At 41.0% G+C, this 22142-nt stretch overlaps 1 protein-coding gene across 5 annotated transcripts in view; it reads right to left on the bottom strand.

Moving 5' to 3' along the window:
• The window catches only part of syt1a (synaptotagmin Ia), a 220601-nt gene that overhangs the window by 18441 nt on the left and 180018 nt on the right, over positions 1-22142 (bottom strand). For 4 of the 5 annotated variants that reach the window (XM_080886388.1, XM_080886390.1, XM_080886389.1 and 1 more), the window contains 4 exons: positions 19147-19272; positions 8362-8529; positions 6348-6515; positions 865-982 (listed from right to left, as the gene is read on the bottom strand). In XM_080886388.1, coding sequence (XP_080742514.1) covers positions 865-982; positions 6348-6515; positions 8362-8529; positions 19147-19272 — 580 coding nt within the window. The remainder of the gene's footprint in view (positions 1-864; positions 983-6347; positions 6516-8361; positions 8530-19146; positions 19273-22142) is intronic. The other variant, XM_080886392.1, reaches the window with a different exon arrangement.

The following is a 22142-nucleotide window of genomic DNA, read 5'->3' as shown; positions in this document are numbered from 1 at the left end:
GATCCCGTCTAAATGATGGAGCCATAACTTTAATATCGGTGATCCCTGGGTCATTTAAAGCTACTACAGTAGACTCACAAGCCAAATCAAATATAAAACACTCAAAATAAGATTTTACTAAAATGTTATTCTCCTACGGCACGCTAGCACAGTTTCACAACATGATTAGCTAATCAGCTGCAGCTACTTACTCTTTAGGGGTGAGATAACAGCCATTTTTAGCATTTTTCTTTGGATTTGTCTACTGAATCATGTCAGTGCCATGTCTCTTCCTTATAAGCTATCCCTCATTACAGTTAGCTGGCTAATCATATCTTGTTTGCTAATGTTATCACTAGCAAAATCAATCTCAGTAGAAATGCTAGCTGGCTGATGTAATCCATGATACTGAGTTGTGCATAAAGTCAGACAGGACTGATTTAACCATCAGTAAATCATATAATGGCACAATGCAAAGACGTGTAATGAATATTTGATTTCTATATTTATAGCTAACGCATGGCAATAGCTATACGATTAGCTACACATGCTTCTAGCATTGATATCTTTGTGGGATCCAAGTCAACTCTGTTGTCATTGCACTGTGAGTTATGTGAGCTATAGAAAGATGACAGCATCATCATGGGTGCCATTAACTGCGTTTCTTTTGTTACAATATAAGCAGTTTCTCAGGGATATTTAGAGACATTCAAAAGATCTTTTTCACAATCAGGTATCTGTCTGGGTGCTGAAAAGAGGAAGAAAAGCTTGCGATGTTGTAGGAGAGGTGAAGTGAGTGCTGCAGTTTGTGTGTCATTACAGACAAAGGCCCTGTCAGAGGAAAAACCAGTTGGCATATGTGCACACCCTTTCAATTCTCCTCACCTGACAAGCCTCCAACATCCATTTTCTTGAGGTTTTTGGCCTCAAGGATGACCACGGTCAGCTTGCCAGCAGTGGGGACATATCGCAGAGAGAAGCAGATATCACCCAGTTTTTCTTGCTGTTGGAAAAACAGAGACATTGCAGAGGTGAGAAAAACAGCTACTTGATGCAAATTTACTCCATCACATGTTCACACCATATGAGGATACATCAGAGAGAAAGTTGCTCATAAACATGTTTACTTGATTCTGCTCTCCACGAGCAGAAAGGGAAGCTTTTAACATGCAAAGCTGCAAGTAGCAGGGTGTCTGTGCTAAAAGTCTAATGGTATTAAAGGTTAATGTACAGGATGCTGACACACTGAGTCATAAAGCTGGTTATAGTAATTACAGTCTAAATCATGATGGAGAAAGATATTTGCTTTAAGTGCACAGATTGGAAGCATTGTAGACTAAATCTAGGAGGGCTGGCACAGAAGACTCTGTGATCAGTGTGAAACTGATCCATTATCAGAAATCCTAACACAGAGCAGTGTCCGTCTGCATCAGTGTAATTAGAGTTTCTGATCTGAAAAACACAAGGTGGAGAATATTAGTAGTGCTAAATCTACAAGCTGGCACAATCTACTGAAAAATTACTGCTAATGAAGCAGGGCACATTTTAAGCATTCATATTTACAGGATACAACTGTGCAGAACATATGGAGATCACAATAAAAAAACCCAAAATTAACAAAATGTGGAGATACTAGTTTTTCAGACAAATTTGCCTTAATAAGTGGAGCATTTTCCAGTGTATTGTACTCCACTGATCAAGACAAGCTGTTAACAATGTAATCATTATGTGAGCCAGCTGTCTGCTGCCCTGATAAATAATTTCAAAATACAGGAAAGAAAAATTAGGACAAAAACACTCTTCGATTACAGTGTAATTTGTCTAAACAGAGAAACTCAGCTGTCGCAGTGTTATACTTGAACTTGATTTCTTTAATGAAAGTCAAAATAGTTGGAATAAAAAAAACCAAGAAAGTGTGAAAAGAAGAGGAGGATGCATTTAAGTTACAAAGCACACAAATTAAATCGAAAATTGTTTTTTTTTGCTAGGTGGCAAACAGAAATGCAGCATGTCAAATGTAATGTTTCAGATCAAAGTGTATCTCTGAGTCACAGCTTCAGAGTCAAAGCAATCAATTGTACAACAAGCGTCCTGAAGGTTTTCAATCGTCTGCCATGGATTTGATTCCTTGTTTGCAGGAAAAGCCCTGCACTGCACTTCACTGCTTCAAGCAAAGCACCATCACGACACAGGCTCATTATCTGAGACTGAAAAGAGATCGGTTCATATTCTCTCCATATCCTTTATCAACACCTGAAGCAGACACAGCCAATAACTCCCGCTTAGGTCGCACCTGTTTTACATCTGGTCATTTCGAAAAGAGGTTATAAATCAAAGGCAATCCAGATCCGAATATTGACTCTTCATCTTCCATCAACTTCCAATCAAGGTCTATTTCCTCATGTAGAATAGGAGTGCTGAAAATGGCTGCAGTGTGTTTTATATTGTAATGGACCCTCCCCTGCATTTCATTTGTCATCTGCTCCCCTGACTTGTAGCTGCTTTAAAAACCACAGACTAAATAGTCTTACTTTGGTAAATGGCCTGTATTTATATAGCGCTTTACTAGTCCCTAAGGACCCCAAAGCACTTTACATATCCAGTCATCCACCCATTCACACACTGGTGATGGCAAGCTACATTGTAGCCACAGCCACCCTGGGGCGCACTGACAGAGGCGAGGCTGCCGGACACTGGCGCCACCGGGCCCTCTGACCACCACCAGTAGGCAACGGGTGAAGTGTCTTGCCCAAGGACACAACGACCGAGACTGTCCGAGCCGGGGCTCGAACCGGCAACCTTCCGATTACAAGGCGAACTCCCAACTCTTGAGCCACGATCGCCAACTTTGATGATGGGAGTCGCATTTTAATGAACGCAAATGCATTCTCCTCTTGAGGCTAGTAAAAGAAGCAGTGACAGTTAATTATGGCTGTCAAGAGCAGTGACCGAGCTCTTTAATATTTTCTTTGAACTGTAAAAGGTCAGCCGCTGCTTCTTCAATGGAAAGGGCATTTTAGGGACTCCGATACTTCATATTTGACCTTAAAAATAAAGAGGATTGTGCTACTTGTGTATAGGTGAAGAAGAAGATTTTTACCTGAAAGCAGCTTTCTTTTCTCTCTTTTTTGAATATGCTTTCAGTGCCTTCTTTGCATTACAGATACTTAAATGAGACTTATTATATTTTCCCCTTTTTTGTCACCAATCACTTCGCTAGGTACACCTCTTCAACAGTTCATTCACAGAACTATCTAATCAGTAGGGATGCAACGATACTCGTATCGATATTGAACCGTTTGATATAGTGCTTTCGGTTCGGTACGCATATGTATTGAACAATACAAAATTTTTAAATTTATTTTATCAACTTTTCTTCTGACGATGCTGTTTGTGTTGAGAGCTCAGTGGATCTGCGTTCGACTACTCCGCCTAGGCTACACTGTCGAGCACAGATTCACTGAGCGCAGCACAAGCTAGCAAGACAGAAGCTAAGCTCATTGCAACATGACAAATTGAACCTCCCCCACCCTCATTCAGATCTGGCCTTTGGAACTATTTTGGTCTTCATGTGTGTCAAGTATGACCCTAAAGGTAAGCGCGTCATGGACAAAAGTAAAACAGTATGTCGGATGTGCCACGCAATGCTCAATTATATTGGTGGGAACTAGTGTGTTAGCGCAGTTAGCTCGTTAACGTGTTGACGCCGTCCAGCCCCACGCACGGGGCGATCCGCGGTAGCTCGTTAACGGAGATTTGCCGTGTTGTGGCGTTAACGTCATTTCAGATTAACGCTGACAGCACTAGTGGGAACACAACGAATATGACTGCACATTTACGCCGACATCATCCTCGTGCAAAGACAAGTGCAGGCAGACAAAAACAACAAGCATGCATGCTACAAACTTTACCCGAGTCATTTAGACAGCTGTTAGCACATGATTCTCCTCATGGGGACCTGATATGTTTAATATGCTGCTGAGAATATAGCCCAGAAGAAGCATATAGTATAGCTTTTATTTTTGAAAGAGCCATTTCTCTGTAATAAACTCTCTTTTCCAAAGATGAGTGATTTCTCGATCAGATAGATTTATTTTTTTATTACTTTGTTGTTTAAGCAACATTAAATTTAAAAACTGTACTTTTGAGTTAAAATATATATTTATAATTTTAATAAATGACTATTTAAAAACGCATGAACATTTTTTTGTATCGAAAAAATATCGAACCGTGACCTCAAAGTATCGAACCGAACCGTGAATTTTGTGTATCGTTGCACCCCTACTAATCAGCCTTAGGCCTACATTTGGGCATTGTTACGTTCCCCTGAGGGGTCTAGGCGGTGAGGGGGGAGTAACAAAAAGTGACCGGGTTAGAAAAAGGAGTCAAGGAGGCAAAAGGGTTAAATCAAAGAGTTTTATTAAAGTAGCTCAACTAAAAAAGACAGACAAGCCGCTATCACCATTTAAGAAAACAAACAAAACTCAGGCGTGGTCAATAAAGTAAAACGTAAGCCAAAAAGAAAGAGAGCAGCTCACTAGCTGCAAACCACAATAACACAGCTCACTAGCTGTAACCACTCACAAACACACTCATGGCACTCTGGCCCAGAGCTCACCTTTCCCTGGGCTTAAATACTTTTAATTACTGATGTGAGTCAGCTGTGTAACAGGGAAAGGTGGCACCTCAGGCAGAAGAGGTGGTGGGACACGCCCACACAGGCACCTTCAGGAGGAGGCCCTGCTAGGGCCGTAACAGGCATGTAGATGGTACCACATAGACTAGGCTGAGTATTTCAGAAACTTCGGATCTACTGGGAACTCCAGCTTACAGAGAATGGTCAGAAAAACATCCACGAGCGGTAGTTCTCTGGGACAAAATGTAGAAGAGAATGCCTAGATTGCTTCAAACTGAAGGGAACAGTAAGTGAAATTAACTACTTCTTACAACCAAGGTATGTAGAAGAACATCTCTGAATGCACAGGACATCTAAGCTCAAAGCAGATGGGCTACAGCAGCAGAAGAAACACACCCATCAGCTACAGGAAACTCATGCTACAATGCACACAGGCTCACCAAACTCAGAGACTAAAAGATTGGAAATACATCGCCTGGTCTGATGTGTCTCAATTTCTGATGCAACATTTTCATGTTTGGGTTAGAATGTGGGGTCAACGAAAACATGGATTCCTCTATCCTTATATCAGTGGGTCAGGTGTAATAGTTTCTTGTCATACTTTGGACCTTTTGGTACCAACTGAGCATTGTTTGAACACCAAAACACCGAAGCCTACACAATTATTACTGCACCACCAATCCCTTTATGGCCACAGTGCACACCAAAGTGTACATATGCTTCTTGAACATGCTGGTAAGTTCGGTGTACTCAAATGGCCTTCATAGTCACCAGATCTCAAATCTGCAGCAACTGCGTGATGCGATCAAGCCAATATGGTTCAAAATGTGTGAGGAATGTTTCGAGCACCTTGTTGAATCTGTGCCATAAAGAATAAAGTCACCCGGGGTCTGTCTTACAATGATTCATTAATCAATGTTTAACTAAGAATAAGGAATACCAAGCATCACTTCAGTGTATAAGCCTGTCAGGTAAAGCTGCGCACAAGCTCACAAAAGAAAGTAACGTGATGCCCTTCAGTTTGAAAAACACCACCAACCTATTCTGCACCGTTATAATTAACCTTTAAATCAACCTGCCGTAATGCTAAAAATAAGGTTGGCAACACATGCTATATGCCATGACATTTACCATGAAAATTGAATCTCCTGGATTGGTGGCTGGGAAGTTACACGTCTGTTAATTGAAGGGGAAGTGCGGACATATGATTAAGTGACATTTCCAGAGGAGATGGATTACATCGTCGACCGCACCGCATTTGCAGTACAAGTTTGCTGAGCAAAATAAAATAATGCTTCTGATATCACTTATGCCCTTTTCATTAAAACTGCAGCTGCTAGATGTACAAATCTGTGCCTCGGCATGAGACAGGTGTCACAAAGTGATTTCAAATTGAGTTTACCCATATGGAAAAGATATACATAAATCTTATAAAGTTTGTATCTGTCTTGTGTGAAACTTGTATGAAAAGCATATAAGAGTGAAAACAGATATAAGATCCCTTGAAAAATTATATAATGAAACTTGTATGTTTTGGATACTTACTAAAACAATGTATGAAAGTAATGAGAAAGTGGCCACTTTCATGAGTAAATCATGTAAGCCTTATATGATTTACTCATGAAAGTGGCCACTTTCATGAGTAATCACATACAAGTTTTTACTATTTCTTTTCCATATGGGTATTTCTCATTTTATGAGGTGTAATTGCAAATTTTGGCAGACGTCTTACCTCCTCCTTCTCAGCGCTCTGCAGATCCCGCCACTCCTCTGTTATGTGGCTGAAGTCCACCTTGTTCATGGGCACCTTGATGTCGCCAATGGCATCATGCTTGGAGAAGCGGTCAAAATCGTACACCGTCATCACCAGTGTCTTCCCGCCAAGCTCTACATACGGGACCTGAAGTAGAAAGAGGCAAAGCATTTATGGCTCACCCAGGTGAGGTTGATTATATCTATTTAACAATGTAAAAAGCCCAGAACCTGACATTATTTCAGGATTATACAATTCTTAAGCTTATATTTGACTAATTTTAGCAGAAATTTATTTTTCTTTCTTTTTTTGTAGCCTACAAGTTGCTCAGACGACTCTTTTTCAAACCAATGTGACCACTAGAAGAAAAAGAAAAAAAAACCTTGTCATGATCTTGTATGAAGTTTAATTTTTAGATCATTGGTATGTTGTCACAAGCTCATGTGCTCAAATCTTTTCAATTGATTCGTTCTTCCTGCAAATGGGGGGCAGTAATGGGGCAAACCCGTCTGTATAACCCCGATGTTGACAAACTCAATGCACACATGAGTAATAGGCAGTGGATGTGCTTTCATTGTGGGTAGATTTATATCTAATGAAAGGAAAAAGTTACAAGAACCAAACTATAGAGGCTGCCCACTAGTGACCAGAGCATTCAGGTATGCAGTCTTTTTGAGCCTGTTTGAATTTGCAATAAAAGTTATTTAAAGGCAGGGCAGAGAACAGAGTGAATATAGTGACAAAGCAGTTTAGCATGAGCATAAGGGGATGACTGTCATGACTCTCGAGTCCAATGTTAAAGTTGTTGCTTTAATTCTCTTGGCCAGCAGGGGGCGACTCTTCTGGTTTTAAAATAAAGGAATTTGTGAAGAAATTAGAACTCCTCACTTCATTTTTGACCCTATTAAACGCTTTCCTTGTAACTTTATGGCATCAGTCACTAATTTTAAGTCAAATTCAATGGAACGTGAACATTTTTTTTATTATAGCCAAATTTAGGGAAAAAAAGGCTAAAAATTGAGCTTCACATTAATTTGCTACAGTTTTCGGTATGTTGTTTCTTCATTGTGCAGCTATCAGCTGAAGTCGGCTCTTCAGTTTTACATTTCACTTAAACCAAAACTAGCATGCTAATGACATAACAGAGACACCTGTCTAACCAAGACAGCAAACACACTGCAAATATGGTCAAGCCTGGTCTAAAAGAAGAAGAGGGTGACAGTTAAAATGTTCTTCTCAATGCTTCAAAACAGTCACCAGTTTGTCTTTGTTTATATGCAATCTATGACATTTAAAAAATCTTTGAATCTTTATTGTTAACCAAATAAAAAATGAAAAACATCTAACTATATCCTGATAAATCTCTGAATTATATGAAAAACAACTGACATATGACTGGATAGCGAGAGGAGTATCTTTTAATAAGACTGTCCTTGACCTTATCTCCCATAAACATCTCATCTTTTTGACGACATCACCACTTCTTATAATCCCATTTCCTGTTTGTTTCCCCCCACGATGCATCAGAGATTCTGATTTAAGCACTACAAAAAAACACACAAATAAATTCTGCATAGATATCACATCACATTATGCTTAACTTACACCAAACACCTGCGCTCTCCGCTCTTGGTTGAATAACAAAACTTTCCCCACTACTGAGCAGGGGCCACACATCCATTACAGCCGAGGCAAGGCCAGGGTGTGGCGGTGCATCTGCCTGTGTTAATCCCAATCACATCGAGCCTCAGTGTGTGTTTGTGTGTGTGTGAGTGTAACTGTGCGTGTGACAGATATTCTGTCAGGAGCTTGTTAATGTGCCAGCTGGTTGCTGTCTCCACACCTTCCCAGCATTCAAGGCTGCATGCAAATTGGATTGTCAGTGGAAGCAAAAGATCTCCAGCAAAAAAAAAAAAAAAGAGTTTGTGATGCGCAGATGTTTCTTAAAATTCAGTGGAAGCAGATTAAATGTTGCTTTTATTGTAAGGTGCACCTTGAAGGTGAACTGCTCATTGAAGACGGGGTTGAGGGTCTTCCTGTGGACCTTGGTCTCAAATTTCTTCTTCTTGTCAGGCAGCAGGTAGACCTTTACGTATGGGTCAGATGTGCCACCCATGTCCATAGCAGGCAGCTCGGCCGCCTGAATGATCCCCACCATGAGCTGAGAAGGAAAAGGGGACAAGCAGAATCGTGAGCAAAGACCTTTCAGTGCTCATAGATCCAAATCATCATTACTTCCCCTGTCTTCCCACCAACACCCTTATAAAGAAATCATATCTTGGTTAAATTGCCTGTTCATTGCTCTAAGATCTAAAGAAAATGTGATTTTCCATCCTTATCTTTTAATATCACCAGCATTCATTGCTTTATAATGGTGTCCTGAAGATGACTCAAATCTGAAGAGTTGTTAAAGGTCAGCAAGTGTCAGACTTGGAATAAGCGGACTGTTTTTCTTCACATACGGCTGATAATTGATAACCACAATGGGGGGCCTGGGAGGCTGATTGACCTGCCAGTCAGAGCCTCTACTCAAAGGCCTCTCCAGAGGCCCAGCTAGTCAGTCAATCAACTTCGTATCAGGCACCCATCAAGCGGCAATCTGGAAGCCGACCAGGGCACTCAGCCATGGAGCTCTACAGCTGTCAGGAGCCGCATCGGTGTACTATGTGGTGCTACCACTGACGCAGTGGCAAATAAACAGTGACCTCCAGCCCAATCAGCATTAACCACCAGCATGATTTCGTTTTTGTTTTTTTGTTTTATATATAATATGCTATACGATTTCTGACAGCAGACTCAGAGCAAAAGCTGAGTTATATTTACATGTGTGGAGACATTGAGATGGACAAAAATGAAGGAATTCCTTCAAATCTAAATACATCCTGGAAAGAAGCACTTTTAAATCTTTAAATATAAACTTAAAAACTGGGTTTGTGGCTAAATGTTATACTTATTTAATAACTTTAATAACTTAATTACATAAGTTGCACATTTTACACATTTTTTATATACAGATAGATAGATAGATGCTCTTTTGTCTTTTTGTTTCATCAAACCTTCCATCTAGATTTTATGTAATCACACGTATTTAGTCAAGCATGAACTTCCATCAAAGGTGAAATATAGATAGGCTTTGATAAATGATTAACTGATTTTGAAGACCTGTTTCCAGAAGTGCACACCCCTTTGATTTTCCTTCCTGAGCCACAGATTGATGTCTTCTTGGGCTTGAATCAGCTACATTACATAGCATAATACTGAAATTTGTTCACTTTTGAATTGTTTAAAAGATTTGGAAAAGTTTAGCAGCTCTGAAACACTTTTCTAACAGCTGTAACAACAAAGTGTTTTGAATGTCCTACACCTCTGATGCTCTCCTCCAATGCAGAACTCACATTTCAAGTTAGAAAAGCTCATTTCTCAGTCACTTTAATGGCTCAGTCACACTGGGGTAAGAATACAATAGCAACCTCCTTGTATCTTGGAAAAATCACTGGGTAACCAGTGATTGATTTTAAAAACATTTTTCATTGCTGTTGGAGACAGATTGCAAGAAGTTACAGTCACCAACTCGTCACCCAGAGGTTGAGCGTGTAACACCATCATAAAACGACCGCACAGGTTGCCTGTTGGGAGTTAACCTGTCTCCCAACAATCAGACTCAAACAGACTGGCGAAGATTAACAGATAACTGACGTCTTATTTATATATGAGACTAATTACAGCTCTGCAATTAATCCAGATTAGCTTGTCTGTGACATGTCTTTTTGCAATAGGGGACTTGACTCAACTGGTTGCTAATTGGTTGTATTCTGATTATATTTCTATGTAAAAAGAAGCTGAACGCCTCTGTGCAGTTACATTGCAGTCCTGTGACAACTACGCCACTATTTCTGAATTTGTTTTTCAAATCCATAAAGTTCTGGCTAGACTCTGAATGCAAGCAGTTAAAATGAATCTCCGTGTATGCAGACAGTCACAGACTTTTCACTTTTCTCAGAACATAAATGGGCCGGCTCATACATCAAGTGAGGATGTGCAGGTCTAATGTATGTCACAGATGCAAAATATACTTTAGCTTTAAAAACTGTCTGCTTGCCTCCACACATTATGTATGTATAACTTGATGAGAATTAACTAACTATAACTAATGAGAATATTTCTCCCTTAAAAACAGCTTTTACTCTACAAAATGTTTACATACCCAACAGTACAATGAGCTAAAAAGCTTCACACTTATTTGTATTTAATGTTCTAGATACAATATTTATTCATTGATAATTCAATAAAACATGATTATTGCACAGGTTTAGGTCAGAATGACATCTGTACCATTACTTGCTCCATATTTGCATAAGGACAGTAGTAAGAGTCAAAAAGGTTAAAGCACAAATACTCACATTAACAGACATTTTACATGACAGCAGCAAACATTAAACAAATACACAGTGGAAAGTTTGGGACTGCTTTGATTGCTGTTCACCAGGTTATGCACAACATTTTCATGACATTTCCAAAAACACACCAGTTATTACTGTGACTTGGCGTCATTTACCTTAACCTAAATGGAACCATGTTGTGCACTGTAGTGCTGTGAAGCGGCACTTGGATTTTAAGTGTAGCAATTTATCCTCCCGCGCTGTCCTGCTGATTTCCACCCATCCATCAGCACAGTCAGTGGGAGACACAGCATGTCACACCATCTTTACTGGGAGAGGCACCGACGCTTGAGAAGAGATACGAGCGGGACGTGGCTGGAAATGTTGATGGGCGCTTTGCTGCTTCTGCTAATTGTACCTTTTCCAATCCTGTATGACACTCCATGTCTACAGAACAGACTGACAAGAGTTGTTTTTTTTCAAAGCTCATTAAAAATCCCACTGTTTAAAACCACACCTCGAAGACAGCTACTCTGGCGTTGAAGGTGATGTCTTTAAATATTTGTTTTCCCCAACTAACAAGGTAGAATTAATGGAAAAAGCACTTTAAATATAGAAAAGCTGAAAATCTTGCATTATCTCTTTCGTGTCTGTAATCATGTATGCATACTACAGTTAGTGTTCTAGTTTTAAAAGGGTAAATAAAAAGTGAATCATTAATAAACAATGTTATTTTCCTTGTGGCTTTCAAGAAACATAGATGCATGTCATTAGCATGTTATTACAGGAGGTTTCTTCCTGCTAAAAGGGAGTTTTTCCTTCCCACTGTCGCCAAAGTGCTTGCTCATAGGGGTCATATGATTGTTGGGTTTTTCTCTTTATGTATTATTGTAGGGTCTACCTTACAATATTAAGCTCATTGAGGCGACTATTGTTGTGATTTGGTGCTGTATAAATAAAATTGAATTGAATTGAATTTATGGAGAAATTTCAGAAGTTAATAGACGGCAGCTGATTTTCAATTTTTCCCAATATATCACAATTAATGGCGTATTAGTATGATTCCCAAATTGACCACCAAACTGATAGCAGACTCGTGTCACTAAATCTCATTGCCGTTTTATCACCTTCTTGATGCCCCAAAGTTGCTTTGAAAACAGCAGCTGACTGTGAGTGGCTGCAGGCCCTGTCAAATTCATTGCATATGGTTGTTTTCCCTAGCTTCACTGTAGCATAACAATTCTGTTCTCTCTTTGTTTACCATCCACCAACTTGCTGCACTTCTCTCAAACTTGACATTTAGATCACATGGACAAATACAGCTAACTGAGTCGCTACTTCAGGCTAGCACCAATAGCAAGTCAAACCCATCATTATAGACTCTCAGGTTAAAGAAGCAAACTTAACAGCAATAAAAAAACATGTTTACAGCCCAGTACAACAACAGCTGAGGTGTGTATGGATAGTTTCTCCCTTCATAACAACTGTACAACAGGTGTAAGGCTTAAAGCTTTGAGTTGTCGCCTTTTTGATTGACTGCTTTGACTGCCTCTTCGGATGCTGTAACAGTCACAATTGTGTGGTGTCTCTTCAAGACAACCTAAATTAAGGGTTAGTGATTTCACAAGGATGCACCACTGCCCTCTGTTAGAGTATGGGAGAAGCGTGCTTGCATGTGAACACGTGGCCTGAGATGGACCTTAAAATTTCACCTCAATAACTCAAGGTAGAGTTACGGGTTGTAGAAACACTGCAGTTCATTTATGATAAGACAGCAGCCGTTCACCCAGGCCTTGTAAGGTTGGTGAAGAGAGTGTGTATTAAAGTACAAGCACTATAGAATTCCCAGTACCAGTGTGGTCGTTGTTTGTGACTGTCCTGCTAAGTGTTTCTGCCGCCTCCTCTCAATACAACCCACGTTACTATGCACAGTAGCGAATTGCTGTTAAACCTTACCTACAATAATTTAAATCATTACATTATACATTTGGTTTTTTGGTTAGTGGTGCCTTTTGGAGCATTATCTAAAAATAATTTAGCAGTTACCTCTGTGCATTGTTCCAATAAAGTTTTTAAAAACAGCCTGCTAAGAATTATGGCTCCAAAACACCAGCCTGATGACAGCCAAAATTTAAACATCTGACTAACCATTACACCTCTGCGATAAAGCAAAATAACAGTGGCTATGTGTTTGCACATCTGTGTGGGCTTTTCTATTTAACTATGGGACTCTAGCCCTCTCACAGCAAACGGCTGCTGGTATTAACCCCCTTTTGTTTATATGTTACTCTTCAGTCCAGTGAGCAGATGACCAGAATGGGCACAGGATGGTGATTCAGCTCTTGGCACCTGATCTTCGGAGGGTTTTGTCCCAGTGCATAATGCCTGTGCTGGGACTCCACACACATGCACACACTTCCAAAGAAGCCTGAGACGGATTTGCCGTCCTGAAAAATAGTCCGCCAATGTGCAGTGGCTTTGTGTGTTATTTTGGAAATGAACTGATTGGGGGGTATTCTGAAATAAATAATAAAAACCCAATAATATGAACGATTTCCTAACTGGACACAATGCCGTATGCCTGCTCTTGACCTGCAAAGAAGAGCAATGAATATGGTAATGATGTTGAAAGTAGGAATGACATTCTCTCCCTGCTGTGCTTAGAGGGCTCTTTGTGGTTCATTTGCTGTGTATTTGCCTCATGTAGCCGTGCCGCCTCTCCATAAATGATTTGGATCTTTTACAAAACCTTTCGTCTCATTAGTGTATAAACCCAGTGTCATCAACACCAGGGGCAGCAGCCATTTGTGGTGGTTAACAGACAGAAACAAAGCTGAGATTCTTTTTGCCACGAGGACTTGACATTAATCTGCAAGTCTTATCCCACTCAGCCTGATCTCCTTGCCTCGGTTTTGTATACACAGACACACCAGTGATTCCTTCTTTTTCTTGGCAGGGTGGAACATTTACTGACAGAGTTTTAGGTCACTGGGGAACATTTGAAACACATACAATTAATTAGTTATTAGCGCTTACGGCGGTATCTTAAAGGAGAAGCAGATTTTTGAATATCTGTGACAAATTAGTCAGAGTTGTCTGTGAAGCTTACTGATGACATTTTGTTTCCGGAGGCAAACAACTCCACTAGCACAGGACATTTGGGGTTCGTAAACATAGCAACAGCATTACTCACAATCCAATAAACTGACTGGCTGGTAGTAGTAGTAGTGTGCTTCCCCCCAAACATAAGGCCCAGGGGCCACTGGAACAATTGTTGGAAAATTTTAAGGGCATACATTATTTATTTGTAAAAATTTGTATTTTTATGTTTTTATGCTTTTCCTACTTTAACAATTTATTTAATTAAATGAAATAAAAGTTGTCTTTTTAAAAAATATCTAATATAGAAACTTACTGTGAAATTCTTTTTCTCTACAGACTTTTCTGTGAATCGACAAAAAACACCCTTTCAAATTAATCCCAAATATTTGTGCTCTAAGATTTACTTCATTTCCTACCGACGCATTTCCTTATTATGCAGATGACATACTGCTGAAATTAGACTTATTTCCTTAAGTTGGGATATCTCAGGATTAAATGTGTGGTCAAATGTCTCTACATGGACAGAAATTAGACTTTAACTGCTCCTACTTAAGATGATAGTAGGCTGTATGTGGTTTGACATCCCTGCTGCACATATTTGACTCGTTATACCCAAGGATCCAGCAGAATACAAATCTGACTGTGAACCTAAAAAACAAAGTGAATATCATTCACTATTTAAAGCCTTTTGCCACACAAAAGGTTGATACTGGACTAAGGTGCAAAGGCCTCAAGGAAAACCTACATACTTCATGGGTAGCTTGGCAGCTAGTGTAGATATCCCCCCTGTTCACTTATCCATGCAGGGGGTGTATAAAGCAAACTCATGATAGGAGGATTGCTGTTGCCTGCTGTTAGAAGTGTGCTGAATTTTTACTTACCTCCATAACAACTGTACTTATATTTCTAATTTTCATATGTATCTCCTGAAAGATTTTCTCCTGCAGAAAGGACCCTGTTCTTTCACTAACTCCATAAGTGTTACGAGAAATTATGCTCGAGTATATAAAACTTCAGTTTTAACATATTGCCACAGATATCGCCACCACACCAGCCCTCTGCATGCCCTCCTTCACTACATCCATGACCCTCCTCTGCGGTTTTCTTCTTTTCCTCCTGCCTGGAAGATATAGCGACAAAATGATAATGGCTTAAAAATATAGCATCAATCCATATGATGCAAACTGTGTTTTTTCCATATGTGACATTGGAGGTGACAATTACTACCTTCATACTTATTTCTAACCAAGACTGCCAGATGCGTTTGGGGTGGGGATTGCCCCACCTTCACTTTACACCATTGTTCTACATTTTCTAATAAGCGATCCAATTTTCAATTATTCCTGTCCACTCAGTTCAGTGCAGACATTATGAAGTCTTTTTGTGTTGTGTTGACTGTTTTTTTTTCCCACTCTAAGGGCCCCTGAAATTTAACAGACTTCAAAAGACAACAAATAGATTTTTTTATGCTATTACAATTCATGCAGGCCCAATAGGAACAAATTCACTGAGAGCAGTTTTCATTTTTTCTAAAATTTTACGTAATAAATTTTGTATTCAGTGATCTTAAAGTAATAAAAGAGCGTTTTTTTGTCTTGTTTTTTTGTCATTTCTGCACAAATAGATGCACTTTTAAGAATCTGTAACTTCCCATTTCTCTATGTACGTATGCGTACATAGATACAGTGAAATGTATTCTTATGATAAGACTCTAAAAACAATCTATACATTAGAAAATTGATGTATCTCTTGATTGAAACCCCCTGAGGATCACCACTTTTGTTCTTGTTCCCTGTTTTATCTGAACTCTGTGCAATAACTGTTTTCTGTAAATTGTGTTTATTTATTTATTTTGCACATTTAAGGGTATTTGTGTGTTAATTTGCATGATTTTGTCCCCACTGTGAAGAGAAAGATGGTGGTGGTGGCTTGTAGGTAGGTGAACCCATCTTTCTATGGCAAGGTTACCTTTTAAAATCCCTGCTTTCAGCCTCTTCAGACGGTAATTTTGATTTTACTTTTTGAACCCCCACCACCCACATATCAAATGAAACTGCTGCCTGCGTAACTACAAACTATCCCAAAACTAGATGCTTCTTGTGTTTGCCTTCTCTGTGGAGAAGGCAAACGAACTTAACAACTTCTTCAACAGGTTTGACCAGCCCACAACCCCCCCACCCTCACCTTCACTACAGAGTCCAATCCCCACTCTCCTACCTCCCTCGCTTCCCCCCCTTCCTGACACCATGACACCCCCCTCCTCCAATCCCTCTCTCAGCAGCAAGACATCTCCCCCCCTCCCCTCCTCCCAAACATCTCCCAGTGTCACAGTGGATCAGGTCAGGAGACAACTGAGGAAGCTTCGCCCCAGAAAGGCAGCAGGCCCAGACAAGGTGTGTCCTAGGATGCTAAAGGCGTGTGCTGCTGAACTTGGGGAGCCGCTACAACGAGTCTTCAACCTCAGTCTGCGACTGGGGAGAGTGCCCGCCCTATGGAAGACATCCTGCATCATCCCAGTCCCCAAAAAGAACCGGCCCAATGAGCTGAATGACTTCCGACCGGTGGCACTGACGTCACATCTTATGAAGACTCTAGAGCGGCTCTTCCTCAACCTCCTCCGACCACAGGTACAACATGCCCAGGACCCACTACAGTTTGCATACAAGGCGGGTGTCGGAGTGGAGGATGCCATCCTGTACCTCCTACACAGAGCCCACTCACACCTGGATGGGGGAAAAGGCACGGTCAGGATCCTGTTTCTTGACTTTTCCAGTGCCTTTAATACCATCCGGCCCTGTATGCTTCAAGAAAAACTGAACAGGATGGAGGTGGACCCCTTCTGGTGGCTTGGATCTCCGACTACCTCACCGACAGACCACAGTACGTCAGGCTGAAGGACATCACGTCTGACACAGTGGTCAGCAGCACAGGAGCACCACAGGGAACTGTGCTGTCCCCTCTTCTCTTCACCCTGTACACCTCTGACTTCTGCTACAACTCTGAATTATGCCACATTCAGAAGTTTGCAGACGACACAGCCATCATGGGGTGTATCTGGGATGATCAGGAAGAGGAGTACAGAAGTCTGGTGAGGAACTTTGTCGCATGGAGTCACACAAACCACCTGCAACTCAACACCTCAAAGACTAAGGAACTGGTTGTGGACTTCGGGAGGTCTAGAGCAGGTCCACTGCCGGTTCAGATAGAGGGGGAGGAGGTGGAGGTGGTCAACAAGTACAAGTACCTCGGGCTGTGGGTGGACAATAAACTGGACTGGTCATGCAACACAGAGCACCTGTATAAAAAAGCCCAAAGCCGACTGTACTTCCTCAGGAGGCTGAGGTCTTTTAACATCTGCAGGAAGCTCCTGAGGATGTTTTACCAGTCGGTGGTTGCTGGAGTACTTTTCTATGCTGTGGTGTGCTGGGGGAGCAGCACAGCAAAGAAGGACTCATCCAGGCTGGAGAAACTGATCAGGAGGGCTAGCTCTGTGGTCGGCATGAAGCTGGACACTCTGGTGACAGTGGCAGAGAAAAGGACATTAAAGAAACTGATGGACATTATGGACAATGCCAGACATCCTCTGCACACGGCCATAAACAACCAGAAGAGTCTGTTCAGTGACAGGTTGCTTCTCCCAAAGACAAGAACTAACAGACTTAAAAACTCCTTTGTCCCACACGCCATCAGACTGTTTAACTCCTCCCTGGAGGGGAGAGGGAGGGGAAACAGGAGGACAAAGGAGGGAACAACTAAGCTGTAGTGCCTCTTCACCTCACTGTGCAATACCTTTTGTGCAATACTTTTGTAAATAGTCAACGGTGCAATAGACTCAATACTTGAAATGTGCAATTCACTTGTATTTTTATTTTTATTCCTATTTATTCTATTTATCCCCTTCGTATATTTTATTTATATTGTCTCTGTATTTATATATATATATATGTGTGTGTGTGTGTGTGTGTGTGTGTGTATTATATATTTATATATATATAATATTCTGTAACTCTGTAACTTCTGTCGGTGCTGTGCTTTTTTGGAAATCGAATTTCCCAGAGGAACCCACCCGAGGGATTAATAAAGTTCTATCTAATCTAATCTAATCTAAAAGCAATATGCCAGTAATAACAGGAATTTCACACACAGCATTTAGCCAATCACCCGTACCAGTTCTCCCAGGGCAGTTTTTTGGTACTCATGTTGATTGCCTGGCAAAAAAAATAAATAATACAAAATCCTGAAGGCCACTGTGCCTCTGCACTGTGTCCCTCGTGGGGCTAAAAGTGGGTCAGATAAACTGCCGCCTCCCCTCAGGTTTTTAGCTCTGCCTGTTGTGAGTTTCACCGGCAGTGAGTCGAGCCCGGCTTTTCTCAGGTCACCGTCACAAAATGTAAAAACTGTCATCCATTCATTACGCTTGAGCTCCACTGTGGAGCTTATTACCTGTGTAATCAAGAACCTCATAGAGACCTGTCAGCGCCTCCCGCTACATGACAGATCAACTCTGTGAAAAGCAATATTGTCCACATAATATCCCTCTTTTATGAAATGACTGCTTCTCTAACAGAAATAAGGGGCTGGTTGACTGAACACAAATAGCATCTGCACAACATAATTATATTAGCACCATTACTGTCTTTTGTAATCTGTGAATTGATGAATATTTCACAATTTTAACACAAACAATTGTTGAATACAAACCAGAGAGACACGTAAGATCTGGGCGAGCATTTTTTGTGAAAAAGGTAGAGGTTCCAACACTGGCGTGTAGAGGAGCATTGTGTGTTACCAGCTAATCTCTGGCTGTCAGTTCTGCTTAAAATGGGGAGTTAGCTAGCCTAGTGAGGGACAGTGTGTTCATGCACCGCATCTATTATCTGTCACACAACATCTGGCACCAGGAAGTTGATGTGCTTCCTCATTCTGCTTTTTAAAACTCAGTCGCTGGGAAAAAATAAAGCAGATGGATATCTGCAGGGGCTGTATTCAATCAAGTAGAAAGAAAGAAACAAATACAGAGACAAACTAAATCCCAATAGTATACTGTATCTTTACCAGGCTCCATGGCAAATGCACAAACTCGACCACCATGATATATCCCTGTGAGATTGCTCTCAAGCTTCAATGATCAAGCAACTATGAGAGGAAAATGTTGTGCAAAACCTGGTTTGGGTCCTGTTTATTCTCTGGAGAGATGCAAACTTGGACCTCAGAGGCTGGGTGTGGCCATACTTACAATGAAGGATCTTTCTCAACAACGACACACACTGAGGGAGATTTGGAGAACAGATCCTTACCGTATTCTCTGTGAAATTGTAATCCAGGGAGTACTGTAATTTGCCCAGTTTCTGGTCCTCCTTGGGCTCTGCCTCTTTCTCCGTTTCAGTCAGCCCTGTCTCCGCATCCTCCTCATCCTTCAAGGCCTGAAGGAGACACCCACCAAGAGTCAGTGTCGCCTGTTTGCCGCTGGTGCTAGCACCCTGCCAGCCATTCCCCGCCCAGGTCCTGCCACCGGACCTACTCCTGTAAAAGCTCCCACTTGTTTTATGGTATACAAGGGAGAGGGGAGGGGGGGGGGAGCAAGCACTAAAACACCATAGCAGTTAACACCAGGACATGCTGTGTGATGCACTAAAACCCCGGGCCTGGTCCCCCGATGGTGCTTTTCTATCAATCTCTGGGTTTTTCAGTCTGAAGGGGGGGAAAGATCAAATGATGGCGCCAGAAATGAGAATGGGCAGGCATTAGTGGAAGAAGAAGGGTGGAGGGTGGAGAGAAATTAGAGAGAGATGATAAAAAGAGGCAGACAGAGAGAAAGAAAGAGATGCCTCTAGAAAAGATCATAGTAAGACAATTCCCTTGATGTTATTTCAGGCAGATCAAGTCTCTGGCAAAAACACATATCAACTGGGAACTGTCCGAAGTGGCAGAGAGTGAGAAGTGAAGTTGCCCTTTCCTAGACTGACACTGAGGTGAGGACAGCAGGTGGTGGCTCTGGTGATAGTGAAGGGGGTGTGGGGGGTGGAGGAGTTTGTTATAAGAACAACATGCGATTGAAGAGGCAAAGACTAGGTCTCAAGGTCATTCATTCAGCATCAAAAGTTGCCTTCCAAGAAGTCTCTTTCACTAGGCATGCAGAGCATTCTCTGTTGTACAAAACAGTGCTCTTATGTGAGTCCCCATTCCCAAAGTTTGGTTACATCCTCAAACATACAGTCGCATTGTCATCATAGCCCTAAAGGTTGAATGTTACCCCCTACGCCGATGGTAGCTAGAAGCATCATGCCAGCGGTGGGTGGGTAGATGTTGGTTAAAGGGGTTGTAATGTACCTCCCTGCTCCAGTTTGTCAAGTTGTGAAAGCAAAAGGCTGAACAACACTGATTGGTTTTAAAATTTGCCACTGAGCCACCTGGTCTCTGTCTTTGGTGAGCAAATCCAGTTGGGGCCTTTTTTTTTTTTCTTTCTTTTTTTAAAGACAGAAAAAGAGAAGCGGGTAAAATGATTGAGGAAATAATATTCCCTAATTTAACGAAAGTGTTTCCTTTAAACCAACTTGTGTGCGACTTTGCTACACCTGGGTTGACAGATGTGGTTGCAGATGCTGTGAAGCTTCCTTTTCATCACTAAGCTTCAAAAGAGCTTTTACTTGTAGAGCCTCTCAATCATTCTAGTTTGCTTGCCACCACTCGTTTGAAATGCAAATGAAAGATTCAAAAGGCAGGAGACTTTAGCTTGGCACGAGGATCAGTGTGGTTCAACCTTATCAATGCGCACCCAGTGTTTCTTTCATACATATATATGTGCATATGCAGCTTGTACACACATATATGCAGTCGATATACATGTACTGTATGCATAGTTACATATATTTGGTTCTATGGGAGTAGTAGTTGTTTTCAAGAGGCTACAAAAAAAACGTCAGAGCAGCAGGCTTAAGAAGATCCAACAGCAATTAGGAACCTACCGCCAGTGACCATCCCGAACAGTCATCAGACACAACACAGATAAGGAGGACATAGAAGGAAGAAACACAAATTAAAACAACCACACACAGGAGTTAACACACCAGAGTCTGGGCACACCAGGAGAAATGACCGCCTGCCTCGAAAGTGGCAGATTCACCAATCTCAGAGATTAGCTATTAGGGTGTCCAGTAACTGATGTCTTTTATTTTGATTAAAGCCTCTTTAGTTATAATTTTAAAAGCTGGATGGTGCAAAGACGGGAAGACTATTGGACATTAATGAAAACTCTTGTAATCTAACATGCTGCAGCGCTGCGTCGGATTGAATGACCTTGGTGGTTAATAAAGTTTTCCGCACTTCACTATTATCTAAGAAAATAAAAGACTTCTTAACATTTAAGTTATAATTAGCTCTTTTTCAAAAAAGAAGTCAGTCAAATGAACTAAGAAAACAATGTCAGTGGTTTCCGTCTACGTGGGTCCGACAGCAAGGGTGTTGCAGCAAATTAAACACACTGTGTGCACGATTCCACCGAGTGAAACGACGCTCTGCTGGTGCAATTAGTGTGCTAACTCCATATCAAGTGTTAGCGTGTCACCGTTTCCTCGTTCTGTGCAGTTGAAAAGTAAGAGTTTCGCCATTTGTGTATCATTTGGTGACGTCATTTCTCTGGGTGGATACCACTTCATTACACAGCAAACGTTACTCACACTCTTCAACAAGTGAGCAGGTCCTCATATGACCAAAACCATAAAAAATATTCAAAGAATGAATGAAAAGCACAAAAATTATAAGCAGGAGAAACAAAAGAGACTAAAAGGTTCTCTTAAATCTGAAGCCACCTTAAGTGACTTTAATTTCCTTTAGTAAAAAAAAAAGGCTGAATGCAACTCTTTGGCTGCAATAAACACATAACACACAGAAAATATATGTGGTACAGTAGCAGCTCTTGCACCAAAAAATGCAACTTATTGAGAGCTATTCACTGTTATTAGTCACGTAACTGCTGCACAGTCCTGGATGGCAAAACACATGAAAATCCAAAAAATTGCAGCATAAAATGTCGATATTCCATCAGTTTCAAGCCACAAATAGTTGCTAAAAACAGTGGCAATGGTTTAAATCTATCGTAAGGAGAGTCCTTCTCCTTAGACTGCCGTGTTTAGATTTTTGATGTAGAGGGGCAAACTGTTCTGCTGTTCGAAGGCTGGTTTATTCTCAGTTGCGAACACTCTCTGTTTTACTTCTTTCGAGTCAGCTTAAAGGCTGTTTAATTAGGCACAGGTGTAGCTGTTAAATACTTCTCAGGTAAATTCACACAAAATTT

Source organism: Rhamphochromis sp. 'chilingali' (assembly GCF_963969265.1).
Source record: "Rhamphochromis sp. 'chilingali' genome assembly, chromosome: 7".
Taxonomy (NCBI): domain Eukaryota; kingdom Metazoa; phylum Chordata; class Actinopteri; order Cichliformes; family Cichlidae; genus Rhamphochromis; species Rhamphochromis sp. 'chilingali'.
Note: the sequence above shows the minus strand (reverse complement) of the source record. Positions and strands in the feature narration are given on the sequence as shown.